General features: G+C 37.4%; 1 protein-coding gene across 2 annotated transcripts in view; it reads left to right on the top strand.

Moving 5' to 3' along the window:
• The window catches only part of EYA3 (EYA transcriptional coactivator and phosphatase 3), a 98,812-nt gene that overhangs the window by 44,550 nt on the left and 38,367 nt on the right, over positions 1-15,895 (top strand). The window contains exons 6-7 of one of the 2 annotated variants that reach the window (XM_058718418.1): positions 1,451-1,587; positions 9,274-9,411. In XM_058718418.1, coding sequence (XP_058574401.1) covers positions 1,451-1,587; positions 9,274-9,411 — 275 coding nt within the window. The remainder of the gene's footprint in view (positions 1-1,450; positions 1,588-9,273; positions 9,412-15,895) is intronic. The other variant, XM_058718419.1, reaches the window with a different exon arrangement.

Genomic DNA, 15,895 nt, shown 5'->3' on the forward strand with positions numbered 1-15,895 from the left:
ACCAAGATTTAAAATTTTTCCCATGTGACTTGATTAACAACTACAACCTGACCTATTTCTTGGTCTCATATTTGACTAGGAAGAATAGATGTGAATATGTTGCATATTCCAAATTCATTTGCCTACTCAAAAAACATTTACATACCTGTTGCATTCAGACATCTTTAGCACTTACATGAACCATTGCATTATAGCTATTTTTTAACCGAACCTCTATTTTGACTTTCTCCCCCTTCTAATCCATGTTACAAAGCAATGTCAAATGAATCTTTATTAAAGGACAGCTCTGATCTTGTCATTCTTTGCTCAACAATTTCAGTGACTCCTAGTTGTTTCCGATTGGTCTGAACTCTTTTAGCCTGGTGTTCGAGGTCATTGCTGTCTTTCTTTTTCTTGCTGCTCCCCTTTACGTACATCCTTTAATATAATCTCTTGTCCTTGCAAGCTTAAGCCCTTGTTTTCCTTCCTCTATACCTTTGCCAGAGTTTTTCTCTTTTCCTTAAATACCCATTCTGTCCCATTTCTGCACATTTTATCTGCTCAGCTCACATAGCCTTTCTTCATTTTGCTTTCCCCCAAAGCTGGAAAAAATCTTTCCTGTTCTGAAACACCCCTTCCTTACAGTATTTTATTGTTACGACTTATGTGGTACATAAAACACTTGATTACATTATAAGTACAGTATAACTCACCAAATAAAATAACTTGTATCTAAAAATTCAGTGCATAAAATGTGGGGCCATTTTATTGCATGGACGAAATGACCAGGTCATCTAGCTAAAAGTCCCAGAAGTTCCACTGCTGAATTCAAATTCCTGCTAAACCTGATGTGGTTGGCAGCAACTAGTGGCAGGTGTATTCTGGCTTGAATGTCTGTGGGGAGATTCCGAGTCCTGTCTGGGACTTGTCACATTTTATTAGTTACCTGGCTTCTATTTTGTAGACTTGATCTGGGAATATTGGGGCCCACTTCTGCTCCCTGTTCTTTGATGTGTAGTGGTCGCTTGCTTTTTCTTTACCAGCCTAACCCTCTTTTTCAAGTCCTACTTTCCCTCTTAGTTTGGCCCAGAGGGCTGGGTGGAGAATAAGAGCCGTTTGTGAATCCCGTTCTGTCCAGTCTTCTGTTATGTTGGGGTTTATTCTCTATGTAGATAAGTTTATCTGTCTTTGTATCTCACAAGGGGCCTTGCATATAGCATATCAAAAATGGTCACAGCATGGTAATTGGACCTTGGGAGGATATTAAATTTTCCATAAAATTGTTTCTTAGGTGATTGTAGAACTTGGAAAGGAAAAATTAGTTTTTTCTGGCCATAGTAAGAGACATTTTATGTGGAAGGTTAGTTTCCTCATTGCTGATTCTTTGCTTTTAGTGGTATTAGCTATTTCCTCTATTATTCATTAAAAATAAATCACACATGAAAGTTTTTCTTTTCTTGAACTTTTCTAGACCTTATGCACATATCCTCTCAGTTCCTGTTTCGGAAACTGCTTACCCTGGGCAGACTCAGTACCAGACACTACAGCAGTCTCAACCCTATGCTGTCTACCCTCAGGCAACCCAAACGTATGGACTACCTCCTTTTGGTAAGGCATCTTATTATAAGCAGTTTCTAAGACTATTGATTTTATCCCCCAGAAACTTCGATCTTTCCCCAAAAGTCAAGTATGGCTCATCAGGATGCTGAAAGATGGGTTATTCTTTACAGAGTACCTACTCAGTTACAAGTGTGATAAAAGTTGGGTGTGCAACTTCTCCAACGGTATATTTGATGCATGTTAAATAAAATTAAAACTTTCAGTACTGACTTGTTTATCTATTAACATTTAGCTATTTCCAAGGTACTAAACCTTGACTGTAAAGCTTGGAATCTTTAAGTGTTTGGGAAACTCTTTGAAGAATTACTGTTAGTTTCTTTATTATAAAACATGTTACCATGGTTAGGTAAGCATAATTAATACATTTTAAGGTGATTCAGTTTCTTGCTAAAACCAGGTAATCTAAATATCCAGAAAGAATATGCCTTCTAGTTTACTCTCTCTCTTTTTTTTCTTTTTGTCAGTTTCTCCCTCTTTCCTCCCTCTGCCCCAAACTGATCAATTGTTACTCTGCTGAACCAAAAAGTCATCTTAGAATGAGGAGAACCCCCAATTTTGCATAGCCTTATTTTGTGCATAGTTTGTTCTTTGGTTTTAGGCATCTTGGACATGAACTGCGAATTAGAATGCTTTACTCGAAGTCAATTTGAAACTCCTTGAGCGCTTAATATCTGCGCTGATTTTTCTTTCTGTGTGTAAATTGATATATGTAGGGTGCTTTATTGCCCATTCCCTGGTTTCCTAGAAACTAGTTTTAGAAAATTGAGAGAATCCTGTATTATTTTCACATATGCAGCGTGTTAAAATTATATCTCTGTAACCTTTACCAAAACTAGTTGGAAATTTAAAAAATCATCTAAACAGATTGCCACAGATTCTGGATGTATTAGTGCTGCCTGTCTTTGGTTTCTACATTCCTACTTTTCCTGGCCCATTTGGCTAGTCTTTATGATAGTGACAGCTTTCTTAGTTTTAGGCTTGTTAGCACTCCTTGGCTTCTGAAAACTACTAGAAACAAAAATGGGGGTTATGTTTAATGATAGCGGTAGTTGATAACTTCATGAGAGAAGACAAACAGCTCTTGTTTCCCTGTTTGTAAGTCAATGCCTCCACGCATGTCAGTATCAGCCAGTTTACTAAAATCTTAAATTTGTTATATATGTAACCAGCCAAAACTGAGCAGTCCTTTTGGAAACAGAACTCTCAGTATATGTTTGTGCTTATATCTTTGTGGGTATGTGAAAGCTAATTTTTCAACAGCTAACTAGTAACAACTAGCAAGTATAAAGTAAGTATTTTTATATTGGTTTTTTACCTTCTGTTTTGATTTAAATTCATTATCATCAATTCCAGAGCCCTTTATGACATTGTTGAACAGTTGGTCATTCCTGCCGTTCAGTATTAAATAAAACTCCTATTATAACTCTGAACTCAGATTATGGAATACCTACCATAATGCTATGTGCATATTGTAGTATCTTTTATGATCGCTGTGTTTCACTTGTATTAAAGAAAAAAAGAAAATTGTATGATAGATCCTTGTTAAAAACTTGAAGGAAACTTTATATTGTAAAGAAGTATTTATAATAGTAGGCTCTTTTGTTAATTTGGTTTTGTTTTATATTTGGGAATGAGGGAGACTTGTTTCATAAATTCTTCCATCAGTATTTCTAAGAGAAGAGAGTCAGCTAAATTGACTTCAGTAATATATGAAACTTACTGGAGGGAGATTTAGGTTGGGGTAATGTGAATGATAGATATGGCATATTCTCAGAATTTATTAAGGAAATTACAGATACGGCTTTTTTTTTTCTTTTTATAAATGTGTTCACTCAAATATAAAACACTATTTTTTCTAATGAAGATTTGGCAATTTTATCTTAGTGCTGCCTATTAGCACCAAAACTAGATTTGGTAGTCTGTTATTTCAGATGCAGTGAGCTTCAGAAAATCTCATTGTAGTAACGTTATCTGATGTTTATGAAGTGCTTTATATACTGTGCAGTATGCTGAGAATAAGTACCTCACACTTTACATTATTGTCTTATTTAATCTTTAGAACAGTCCTAGGGAGTAAGTAGTAGCATTATCCCTTTTTATAGATGAGGAAACAGGCTTGTTAGAAGGATCAAGTGACTAGCCTGGGGTCATAGAATTAAGTAAATGCCTGGGATTAGAATTGAACCCAGGTCTGTTTAATTCAGAAGTGCTCATAAATTTGGTCTGTGTCTGAGAGTTGAGTTTGCAGTTAAAAAATGTTCCTTCTCTTTAAAAAAAAAAAAAAAAAAAATTTTTTTTTTAATATTTATTCATTTTTGAGAGAGAAAGAGAGTGTGAGTGGGGAAGGGGCAGGGAGAGGAGACACAGAATCTAAAGCAGGCTCCAGGCTCTGAGCTGTCAACACAGAGCCCGACACAGGGCTCGAACCCATGGGCCACGAGATCATGACCTGAGCTGAAGTCGGACGCTTAACCAACTGAGCCACCTAGGCGCCCCAAAAATGTTCCTTCTCTTAATGAAAGGAGAAGACTAAGGGAAATCTAGGAAGCTTATATTGTAAACAGTCTGTAAAAATAAAGGAATAGTGGTCATATTCTTTTTAAGAGCTACATAGAAATGTTGTAGGACAGCAGAAAGGATTAGACAGTTAACTTCCAGTGATCTCAGTGGAGGAAAGGGGCACCCATTTATTTTTAGGGGCTCATAAAAGATTGCCTTAGCTGACACTGTTGCAGCTTCATTTAAAAGAACTCTATGTGAGATGGAGATTTGAGAATATGTATTAATAGCCTTAAGGATTAAGTTTTTGCTATTTCCCTCGGTAATTTCACTTCTAGGGATTCAGCCCATGGAACTAATTAGAGATACCCACAAAAATTTTACTAAGATATTTATCATAGCATTTATAACAGCAAAAGATTGGAAACAGCCTACACATTGAATTAAAATGTGTATGTTACATTGCAATTTATAGAATGGAAAACTATAAATCATATTCTAATAAATTTACATTCTTGTGTATTTTTGAGAGAGCGAGAGGGAGAAAGCAGGGGAGAGGCAGGAAGAGAATCCCAACCAGGTTTCGAGCTGTCAGCATAGAGCCCCATGTGAGGCTTGAACTCATGAGCTGCAAGATCATGACCTGAGCTGAAATCAAGAGTCAGATGCCTAACCTAATGAGCCACCGAGGCGCCCCTAATAAATTCACATTCTTAAAGAATATTCAGCATCTTGAGAAAAGTTTCTTACTAATTTTAAAAAGCAACATGTAAAACTAAAAGCAATATAATATGCCAAGTTAGTATTTTTTAAAATGTATACATAAAGAATAATTTGGAAGAAAAAATGTGAGTGCTCACAGTGTAGGCACTACAGATTTGCTCTCCATTACCATGGCGCCATACCAAGTGAGGCCACTGCTCCAGCGTGTACAGGTTTCAGTTAACACAGTCCCATACAAAAGCAAGAACTGCCTGTAGTTTTTTCCTGTGCAGTGAGACTGTGCAGTTTTTTTTCTTTATACTTTCTATGTTTTCTTAATTTTCTATAATATACATCTACTCGCTTTATAATTAGGAAAAGTATTCAGATTAAATTACTTAGTATTTATAGTAAGTCATTCCAGTGAGCGGTCGTATCAACAAACCAAGATATTCTTTCATGTATTTTTTCCCCTAACCATTGGCATATACTTCAGTTCCTAACCAAACTAACTTTCTCTAAAAATCTACTAGTCTGATACGTATTACTATAAACTGAGCTGCTCAAATTAGTTTGGTTAGTGACTAACCAATAGTGAAATGTTTGTGGTGAGAAAACTTGGGTATAGTTTGTGATAAGACCCCAGTGTGGGGCAGCAAAAGGATAGCACTCAGACCGACTTCATTTGCCACTGTTAGACCACCTGTTCTTCCACATCAGGATCTTGGTGCTTAAAACAAATTGAGAAGCTTTGTAGTTGTAGACATAGAGCAGTGGACTAGGAGTCAGGAAACCAGGATTTGGTTTCCTCTTCTCTGTGAGTAGTATTGCTGTATAGTCAGACCATTTGGTCATGTTCCCTATTACTTGGAATTCTGGGAAGGGTGCTTTTAAAGGAAGATACTTATGTGCTTAAAGAGCCGTGCTACTGTGATGCTGGAGGCGGTGTTCATATGGTCTTTTATTCTTCTGTTCTTCATAAAATAATTATATATTAAATATCAACTTCATGTTTCTGGTCAAAAACATTGAAAACTACTGTCAGTAGCTCTTCTACTACTTTTCTTGGACTTTTTGCCCTGGTTTTTGACTTTATAAAGGAGCCAGTTTATAGACATTTTATACTTTGAAATTTTATTTAAAGTTTATTTAAAATTCTATTTAAACCTACCCTATGACCCAGCAATAGCACTGCTAGGAATTTACCCAAGAGACACAGGAGTACTGATGCATAGGGGCACTTGTACCCCAATGTTTATAGCAGCACTCTCAACAATCGCCAAATTATGGAAAGAGCCTAAATGTCCACCAACTGATGAATGGATAAAGAAATTGTGGTTTACATACACAATGGAGTACTACGTGGCAATGAGAAAGAATGAAATATGGCCCTTTGTAGCAACATGGATGGAACTGGAGAGGGTTATGCTAAGTGAAATAAGCCATACAGAGAAAGACAGATACCATATGGTTTCACTCTTATGTGGATCCTGAGAAACTTAACAGAAACCCATGGGGGAGGGGAAGGAAAAAAAAAAAAGAGGTTAGAGTGGGAGAGAGCCAAAGCATAAGAGACTCTTAAAAACTGAGAACAAACTGAGGGTTGATGGGGGGTGGGAGGGAGGGGAGGGTGGGTGATGGGTATTGAGGAGGGCACCTTTTGGGATGAGCACTGGGTGTTGTATGGAAACCAATTTGACAATAAACTTCATATATTAAAAAAAATAAAATAAAATGAAATATTTTGATGCTTAAAAAAATAAAAATTAAAAAAAATAAAAAAATAAAAATGCTGCTTCAAATTACTCAGATTTCAATCTCCCAGTTTTTCTATTCCGTTTGTAATTACCATTAGGATTCCATCAACAACAAAATTTTAGCCAATTACACTACTGAGTGCTGGGTTAAAAAAAAAAAATTACAGATGGCAGTCTATTTTGCAAATCTCTTCTATAAAAATAAAATGATTCATTAGGTTGGTTTGCTGGTCAGACAAAAAAATAAAAGCAAAGGAATTTGAGGTTTGTTTCTTATTTAGCATTGGTCAGTTGCACACAAGAAAACCGGCAGAAAAAGCTTCCATTTGTTGAAAGTTGCCAAATAAAGTCAATTTACTTCCAGAAAAAAAAAAAATTCTATTTAAAATTATTTAAAATTTAAAACTATATTTAAAATTATTTAGGGGCGCCTGGGTGGCGCAGTCGGTTAAGCGTCCGACTTCAGCCAGGTCACGATCTCGCGGTCCGTGAGTTCGAGCCCCGCGTCAGGCTCTGGGCTGATGGCTCGGAGCCTGGAGCCTGTTTCCGATTCTGTTTCTCCCTCTCTCTCTGCCCCTCCCCCGTTCATGCTCTGTCTCTCTCTCTCCCAAAAATAAATAAAAAACGTTGAAAAAAAATTTTTTTTTAATTATTTAAATGTATATATTTATATATACTAAATAATGAGACTAGCAAAACATTTTCAGGTAATACTATTCTCAATAAGATAGTATTTTAATATAGTGTAATATAAGCATGTTCACAAATCCAACACCTAAGATTCAGAACCTATTTAGAAAAAAAAAATATCACCTTGATTGCAATAAACCTGAAAGTTACCATGACATTGAAATGGCAATTTGTTTGCTAAAAAATGTGATACTCAACCACCAAGAATCATGGCACTGATATTCAAATTTCACATTATAAATGTTTAAAAAATAACATACTCAAATATTTTTAGTGTTGAAATTTAGATATAGTTAGGAGTTTAACTGTGGCTAACCTGGACAAGACTTTTTAAATGATCATAAACTGAGCGTGGAATGGGCACCAACCCTCCTAATGCATGCTAAAGACAATGGTATTCTTCGTTCTTCTCAGATAAGTTATTTCATGTGTTTGTTTGATAGGTGAGAAAAGAAAACCCCTTTTGTTTTTTATGCTTTAAGAGTTTGGGGGAAGGCAATTGCCTTGAAATTTGGAAATTTGAAATTTTCACATCTCCCTTACATTTACTTATCAACAAATTTTACTGGTCTGAGTTGCACCTAGACATCTCAGTGCCCTGGTGAGCAGAGGGCCTTATTATCAATGCATTATATTTTTATAAATTCAGTATCAGATTAGGAGTAAATGAAATGAGTTACTGTTGAATTTGAAGCTGTGGCTGACCATGGTATTAATTTCTTACCTGGAATGTGATTGATGAACCTTCTTGGAACTAATTATTACCTTCAACAACACTGATCCAGCAACCATAGCTGTTCAGAACACAGCGCACAACCAGACAGTAAGCTTTTTTTCTAAATAGACTTTTGCATAGCCAGAATTATCACCAACACTATTTACCATAAAGGGCATCCTTAGGCTGTCATGTAGAAGCAAAGCTTCATTTATGGTTTCCCAGTTTACTGCAGATGACAAAGGAGATAAAGCGAGAGACAAGAGATTGTCAAAATACAGATCACAGAAAGAAACAAAGTGATACAGAACTGTAATTGAGTTCTGTTTAGTCCCATCTTCACAAATCCCCATAGCCTCTGGCGGTGTCTCTGTAATGTATATATAACACAGCACACTATTCATCTTTGTGACAATACTGAGAAAATATAAAGGTATGTTCACTATTTCCTCCCTGCTGAGAAGGCAGGAAAGGATATAAATATGTTTTAGAAAGATTGTCGTTCAGGAGCATTGTGATAAAAATAAAAGTGAACAGCTATGATGTCTATCAGTATGAGAGATTTATATGTTCTGACGTGGAAAAATGTCTTTATAGATATGTGGGAAAGCAAATTATGAACTGTGTAACATCCCATTTTTATTAAAAAGAAAAAGATTAGAAAATACATAGAAGAAATCTAAGTCACTCTTATGCACACTGTAATAGTGGTTAAGTATGGGTTCTGGGATTATATATGACTTTATTTTTTCCAAGTTACATATTTCTGTAATGGTTTTAATTTATAAAAATAAGCAGGTATGTCTTTCCTAATCAGAAGGTAACAAAATAACCAACTTAAGAAGGCAGAAAAGTACTACTTAATACATTTTTAAGAAATTTGGTGCTTATTTAAAGGGTAAGTGAATTTTAAACTTCTATGAAGTGTCTCCCACCTTGACAATGGATAAATGATTTACCACTGTACATGATCATCAGGCACCCTCTACAACAAATACTCCAGTTGAGTGTCAGTAGCTTTTTTTTCTGAACCCTGGTCAGTCTTCCCCAGCCATTGAAATGAACTTATATACATATCATTATTGGGATTCTGGCAAGATTTTTGTTTCTATAGCTCCCCTCCCCAGTCTTTGAAATTGTATTTGCTTGTGGTATATTATGAGTGGGAGAATCAGTAACTTTCTCTTACAAGCAAATTTACTTTTGTTTTTAAGATTGAGGTTTTAAACCTACTGGCGGATATTTGAAAGCATGACCATGCTCCTCAGTCCTAGTGTATTGTTTGTAATTGGTCCAATTTATCTGATTCAGGTGCATTGTGGCCAGGTATGAAACCTGAAAGTGGTTTAATTCAGACTCCATCTCCAAGTCAACACAGTGTTCTTACCTGCACTACAGGGTTAACCACAAGCCAGCCAAGCCCAGCACATTATTCTTATCCCATTCAAGGTAAATAGGCATGGTTGTGTGTGTTTTATTATTGTTGTTTTTGTTGTTTTCAGTCTTCCTGTATCTTCAAATAAACTGGGTAATACAGGAGTTCTATAAACTAGAAGGGGGTGGTATTTGCATTTGTGCATGCTTTTTGTGTTAGGTAGACCAGAACCCAGGACTATGGTTCATAAGTAGTTTAGCCTTTAAATGTGAACTACTTGGTAGAATTGAAGCCTTCCCTTTTGTATGTTGGTGTCCCGAAAACCTGTCAGATTTTGTTTTAGTTTGTTCTTAGTGGCATTTTGTCCTATAAATGAGCAGAAGACTCCATGGGTTAGAACCTTGCTGACTTCTCTTACGTGGAGTCCACATGGCGCCAAACATGAGGTATGTGCTGCTTTTCTCCTGCAGTGCTGCCATACCTCCGCCCCCACCTGCTGCTTCGTGGTGAGAGCATTTTTCTTGCTCAAAAAGTTCGGTCTTGTTTCTTTTTCATGATGGAAAGTGTAGCATTAAAGCTTCAACTCTAAACACCTTTGCCTTCCTGAGTTGTTCTTCTAAAAGGTTAGAATTAGGACAGGACTATTAGGAACGAAGACAGAAACGCAGAACAGGCTATGGAATGAATTCCCTACCCTTCCAGATCCAACACAGGCAATTTGTTATTGCACGACAGTGGGAGTTAATGTCCATGTACCTGGCTTCTCATCTGCCTCCTTTCTCCTGATGTCTCCCAGCTTTTAAATTTTATTCCTTTCAAAATGGGTGCTAGAGGAGTATGGGTGGGACAGCAAAAACTAGTCTGAGGTACTCTTGATGAGAAAGTGATGGTGATGTAGATTGTGTTATTTGTTCATGTACTTTAGAGAGAGAGCGTGCACAAGCAAGTGGGGGAGGGTCAGAGAGAGGGAGACAGAGGATCTGAAGTGGGCTCTGTGCTGACAGCAGAGAGCCCGACGTGGGACTCGAGCTCACAAACCAGTTCATGACCTGAGCTGAAGTCAGACACTTAACCAACTGAGCCACCCAGGAGCCCCGATGTAGATTATATTAAATAAAATATTTTGATGCTTAGTTTTAATTGTTTTCAGTTAAATGATTGAGAACTACTTCTGCTTGATCCATTGAGAACAAACTGGTCACTACATCTTGAGATCTTGCTCTAAGTAAGATTACCTCCTAGTGGTTACTGAGTCTCCTCTTTTCTTATTTATTTTCCCTTCTTTCTTTGCCTCTTCCTTACCTTTCTTTCTCAAATGGGAATAAAGCAGGAAGGGAAAAACTAAAGAGTATGACTTTGTCTGTCTTCTCCTCTATCCCCTTTCATTTTTATGAAGTGTTTCCCTGGGTGACAGGGTTTTTAGATCCATCTACAGACAAATCTACTAGCCATGTCCCTCCTAAACAGATACATTCCTGATGACTGCACCTAAGTCATGAAAGAAAAGCAAGGAGTTCTCTTGTTTTTTATTAATAACCCTCTTCCTAGTTGTAAAATCACCACTCCTCTTGAATTTGAGAAACCTAATAGTTTTGCTTACTTCTTCCTCCTTGTAAAATAAGAGTAACTACCTTTTTAGGGTCTCTTAGGACTCTTGGTTTCCCCTGTTTGCTAGTGATGATCATTGTTGGTATTAAGCACTTACTATGTACTTAGCAGTGTGAGCAACAGATAGGTGCTACTCAGGTAATCTTCACAACACACCTATGAGGAAACTACTGTTATTAATCCAGTTCTACAGATGGGGAAGATAAGATAAAGAAAAGCAAAGTAATTTGTCCACAGTCACAGAATTAGTAAATAATTAAGTCAGCATGTAAGCGAAGCAGTCTGACCCCAAAGCATGAGTGCTGTATTTTTGATTTTCAATGTTGAAATCATGGTATCAGTTTCAACTCTCTGTTCATTAAGAACCTTTACCGACAGATATCTAATTCATTCTTCCTCCCTTTTTCTGGTTAACCTCTTGGCCCATTTTGTTGTTCATTACAACTTTGGCACAGGGTAGAATTTAAGGCAGAAGGGTTGCCATCAAGTTACCAAGTTTTGCCATTTATTCTGAAGAAAAACTTGGTGTAATACAAGTTGAAACAACTAGCTGAAATGAAATACGAGTGTTGGCAGAGTTGAATTACCTGGGTTTTCTGCTATCAAGCCTGACACAGGGCTCAAACTCATGAACCATGAGACCATGAGCTGAGCCGAAGTAGGCCACTTATGTGACTGAGCCCTGCCAGGTACCCCCTCCCACTTTTAACGTCACATATCATGAATAGTGACTGTTAGCTATCCAGGGCTGCTTCACTCACACTATGCAATTACCCCATCCTTACACACACACACACACACACACACACACACACACACACCAAAAAAAAAGCATTCTGTAGACTTTTTTTAATAGTCAAAACAGCAGTATCTCGTCATCATACCGCAAAGCATTCTACAATTGACATAACATATAGAATTGTCAAATCATGATATTGTACACCTGAAGCTAATGTAACATTGTGTGTCAACATACTGCAATTTCTTTTAAAATGTATTATTTCAACCTAAAATAAAATCTACTTCTGGCTTGATCAACTCTGATCAAAACCTTTCTTCAGTTTATACAACAATGCTCATGAAACCCCTCTGTTAGGTAGATCTAACTTCTTTATATCAGTTTCTTTACTAGGGTGTGACTGTGTGACCCAATCTCTGATTCTTTTCTTCAGTTGAGATGGTTTAAATGATTAGTATTCAGGTGTTAAAATTAATTTCAGAAAGTTCAAAATTAATTTTAACTCAATCTTGACTTTTAATGAATGTGTTTGGCTTCTAATATTGTTGGTAGCATATGATAGTTTTTATTTTTTCCTCCCTTCCTTCCTTCCTTCTTTCTAATAGTCTCTCATTGACCAGGAGATTTGTTTTTGTTTTTTGTTTTTTTTTTTGTTTTTGTTTTTTTTTTTTTAATTTTTTTTTAACGTTTATTTATTTTTGAGACAGAGACAGAGCATGAACGGGGGAGGGTCAGAGAGAGGGAGACACAGAATCTGAAACAGGCTCCAGGCTCTGAGCTGTCAGCACAGAGCCCGACGCGGGGCTTGAACCCACTGACTGTGAGATCATGACCTGAGCCGAAGTCGGCCGCTCAACCGACTGAGCCACCCAGGCGCCCCAGGAGATTTGTTTTTGAATAGACTTTAGTTTTTATTTTATAATTATTTTTTCTAAGATTTTCCTTTTAAGTAATCTCCACACCCAGTGTGGGGCTCAATGTCACAACCCTGAGATCAAGAGTTGCATGCTTTACCCACTGAGCCAGCAGACACCCGAAACTTTAATTTTTAGAATAGTTTTATTTTTAAGACTTTTTTTTTTTTTTTTAAGAGAGAGTGCACAGAAGCAGGAGAGAGGGGCAGAGGGAGGGAAAGAGAGAGAGAGACAGAGAATCTCAAGCAGGCTCTATACTCAGCACAGATCCCACGCTGGGATCATGACCTGAACCAAAATCAAGAGTTAGACACTCAAGGGTGCCTGGGTGTCTCAGTTGGTCAAGCATCCAACTTCAGCTCAGGTCATGATCTCAGTTTGTGAGTTTGAGACCCGAGTTGGGCTCTGTGCTGACAGCTCAGAGCCTGGAGCCTGCTTCAGATTCTGTGTCTCCCTCACTCTCTGCCCCTCCCCTGCTCACACTCTGTCTGTCTCTCAAAGATAAAGAAACAAAAAGAAAAAAAGAGTTGGATGCTCAACCCACTGAGCCACCCAGGTGCCCCTAGAATAGTTTTGTTTTGTTTTATTTTAAGTTTATTTATTTGTTTTTGAGAGAGGACAAGCGAGTAGGGGAGGGGCAGAGAGAGGGGGAGAGAGAATCCCAAGTAGGCTTCATGCTGTCAGTGCAGAGCCTGACATGGGCTTGGTCTCATGAAATGTGAGATCATCACCTGAGCCAAAATCAAGAGTTGGACGCTTAACTAACTGGGGCACCCAGGCGCCCCTAGAGTAGTTTTAGATTTACAGAAAAATTGAGCAGATGATACACAGAGTTACGTACCCCTCCATCTTGCACATAATTTTCCCTATTATTGACATCTTACATTAGAACGGACCATTTATTACAATTCATGACCCCATATTGGTGCATTATTATTAACTAAGTCCCTTTTTTGTTCCAGAGTCCCATCCAGAATACCACATTTCATTTAATTGTCGTGTCTACTTAGGCTCCTCTTGACTATACATACAGTTTTGCAGGCTTTTCTTGTTTTTGATGACCTTGACATGCTATACTTGAATCCCACAAATTATATGGGAATATACATGTCTACAAGATATACATGAATCCCGCAAGTATTTATTGAGCATCACCTACTCTGTGCCAGATGTGTTGCTAGACATTGAAGATCATGAATAAGATAGTAAAATTCTGCCTTCATGGAGCTTTCAGACGTGTGGGGGAAACAGAAATAAGCAAGCAAATAATTAAATAGATTTTGAAAAGTTCTCTGAAAGAAAAAAAGAATAGATTGCTGTGATTGGGAAAATAAGGAGTTAGTTTTTTAATATAGCGGTCAGAGAGTGTCTCTCTGAGGAAGTAGACATGCTGAGGAGGAGCCATCATGCTGGGAAGGAGAGAGGGACAGGCCGGGGAGCACAGTCCAGGCAGAGTGAGCAACATTGCAAAGGTGCTCAATTGAGAAAGAGCTTGTCTTACTCTGAGTAACTTGAAAGCCAAGTGAGCAAGGGTGGGAGAGAGAGATATATAAAATTAGAAGTGGGTAGAAAGCAAGTCTTGTGCCAACTTTTATGTACAATTAACCCTTAGATTAACCCTCTGGCTTTGGAGCAGTGTTGTTTAATTTAGCTGTGCCTCTCACAGTTCTGTAACCACTGTCTTCTGATTAAAGCTGTTTCTGTATATTGACTGTATTAATTGGACCTCTAGTGGGGCGTGGTTCTCAGAAGCTTATCTCTCAATGATTTCACAGCTCCATTGTTGGAACAGGAGTGGAGACTACCCAAAAAACAGTTGGCCATGCTGTTGGCATTTGGAGAGCTAATAGCCTTCAGACATATGTCAATAGGAATTACTACTTGAGTTTTGTGCTTTTTGTTGCAATTTCTATTGCTGCTTTGTTTTTTAAATATACAGTTGAATATTACTTGTTGAGACATCTATATATGTGCAAAATGATAAGTACTTTTTTTGAAATCTGTGGCTTTTTAATCAGTTATGTGTAGGGTAGGGTTTACAGTGATTGTGTGCATTTTTTGGGTGAGTTTAGCTTGGGTGCAAGCTAAACAAGAGCCTAAAAAGTATTTATTGTTTATTTAAGTATCCTCTAACTCTGTCAATAGAATCTAAACTTGGTGAGGGCGGGGACTTTGCCTTGTTCACTACTCTATTTCTCAGTGACTGGAACAACTTTATGGGTACATAGAAAACTGTGGTTTGCTGAATGAATGAACTAATGGCACATATTAGGAATGATTTGATTGATTTGGCGAAAGAAGTTACTGAGTCCTATAAACTTTTAGGTCAGCAGGCCAACATTTCCTATAATAGAAGTCACTATTGCTGAAAGTAGTTTATGATTTTTAATAAGATACCTTTTAATAACTTAGTATCAGCAACCAGCTAATCAAGTCATTAAACTTCCTAGCAGAGATAGTAAGAGTATATGACTGTTGTTTGTAAGGTCTACCTTTTTACCTCTAGCCCAATTCAGTAAGTGGTCTGAAAATTGTTAAATTTATAAAACCACTTTGTGAGTCAGAGTACTTCCCCCATGTATGTAGAGATCAGACATGAATGAGTTGTACTGCTAACCATTTTTAAGTTAGTAAGAAGGTAGAACAGAATTAAAATAAAGGTAAATAGGAGGAAAAGAGGAGTATATGCTAGAAGGAGGACCAAGGAAAAATTGAGCTAGAAATGGACTTTGCTGGGAGAGTTCGACTTAATAGATTAAGTAAATTACTGATTTTCTTTCCCACCTTAAATCACCTCATGTCCTTCTGTCTGTTTTATTGCAGGGCTGCCTAGCATAACATACTGGTAATAGAACCTCAGATCCACTCAAAATTCTCTACCCACAGGAGTGATTAAAATCTACTTACAGAGTCATCTAGCCTGTGTATTGGACAGTAATTCCTTGTACTTGCCCTTAGTGGGGAAAAATGGGTCAGACCATAGTAGAGAAGAAAGTGAATATTGGTGAGAAGAAAACTCCATCTATGAGGTTATAAAATCATTTACTTGTTGGGTTTAAGAAGGTAAACTCTTAAGAGTCCTTTAGTTCCCCTGGGGGAAGATGTAGTGTAGAAAAGAAAGTCTCCCTGGATAATCAGGAAATTTGATCCCTAGCTCATCCAGTTGGGAGATCACAGTTGCCATCATGACTACCACTAGTTCCCATGACAGTAGACAAATTATCTTAACTCTTCTTGGTCCCAGGTCTTTATCTGAAAGCTGAGTTGTAGCAGTAGTTGTTCCTTAGACTTTCTCTT

Source organism: Neofelis nebulosa, chromosome 2 (genome assembly GCF_028018385.1).
Source record: "Neofelis nebulosa isolate mNeoNeb1 chromosome 2, mNeoNeb1.pri, whole genome shotgun sequence".
In the NCBI taxonomy this organism is placed as follows: domain Eukaryota; kingdom Metazoa; phylum Chordata; class Mammalia; order Carnivora; family Felidae; genus Neofelis; species Neofelis nebulosa.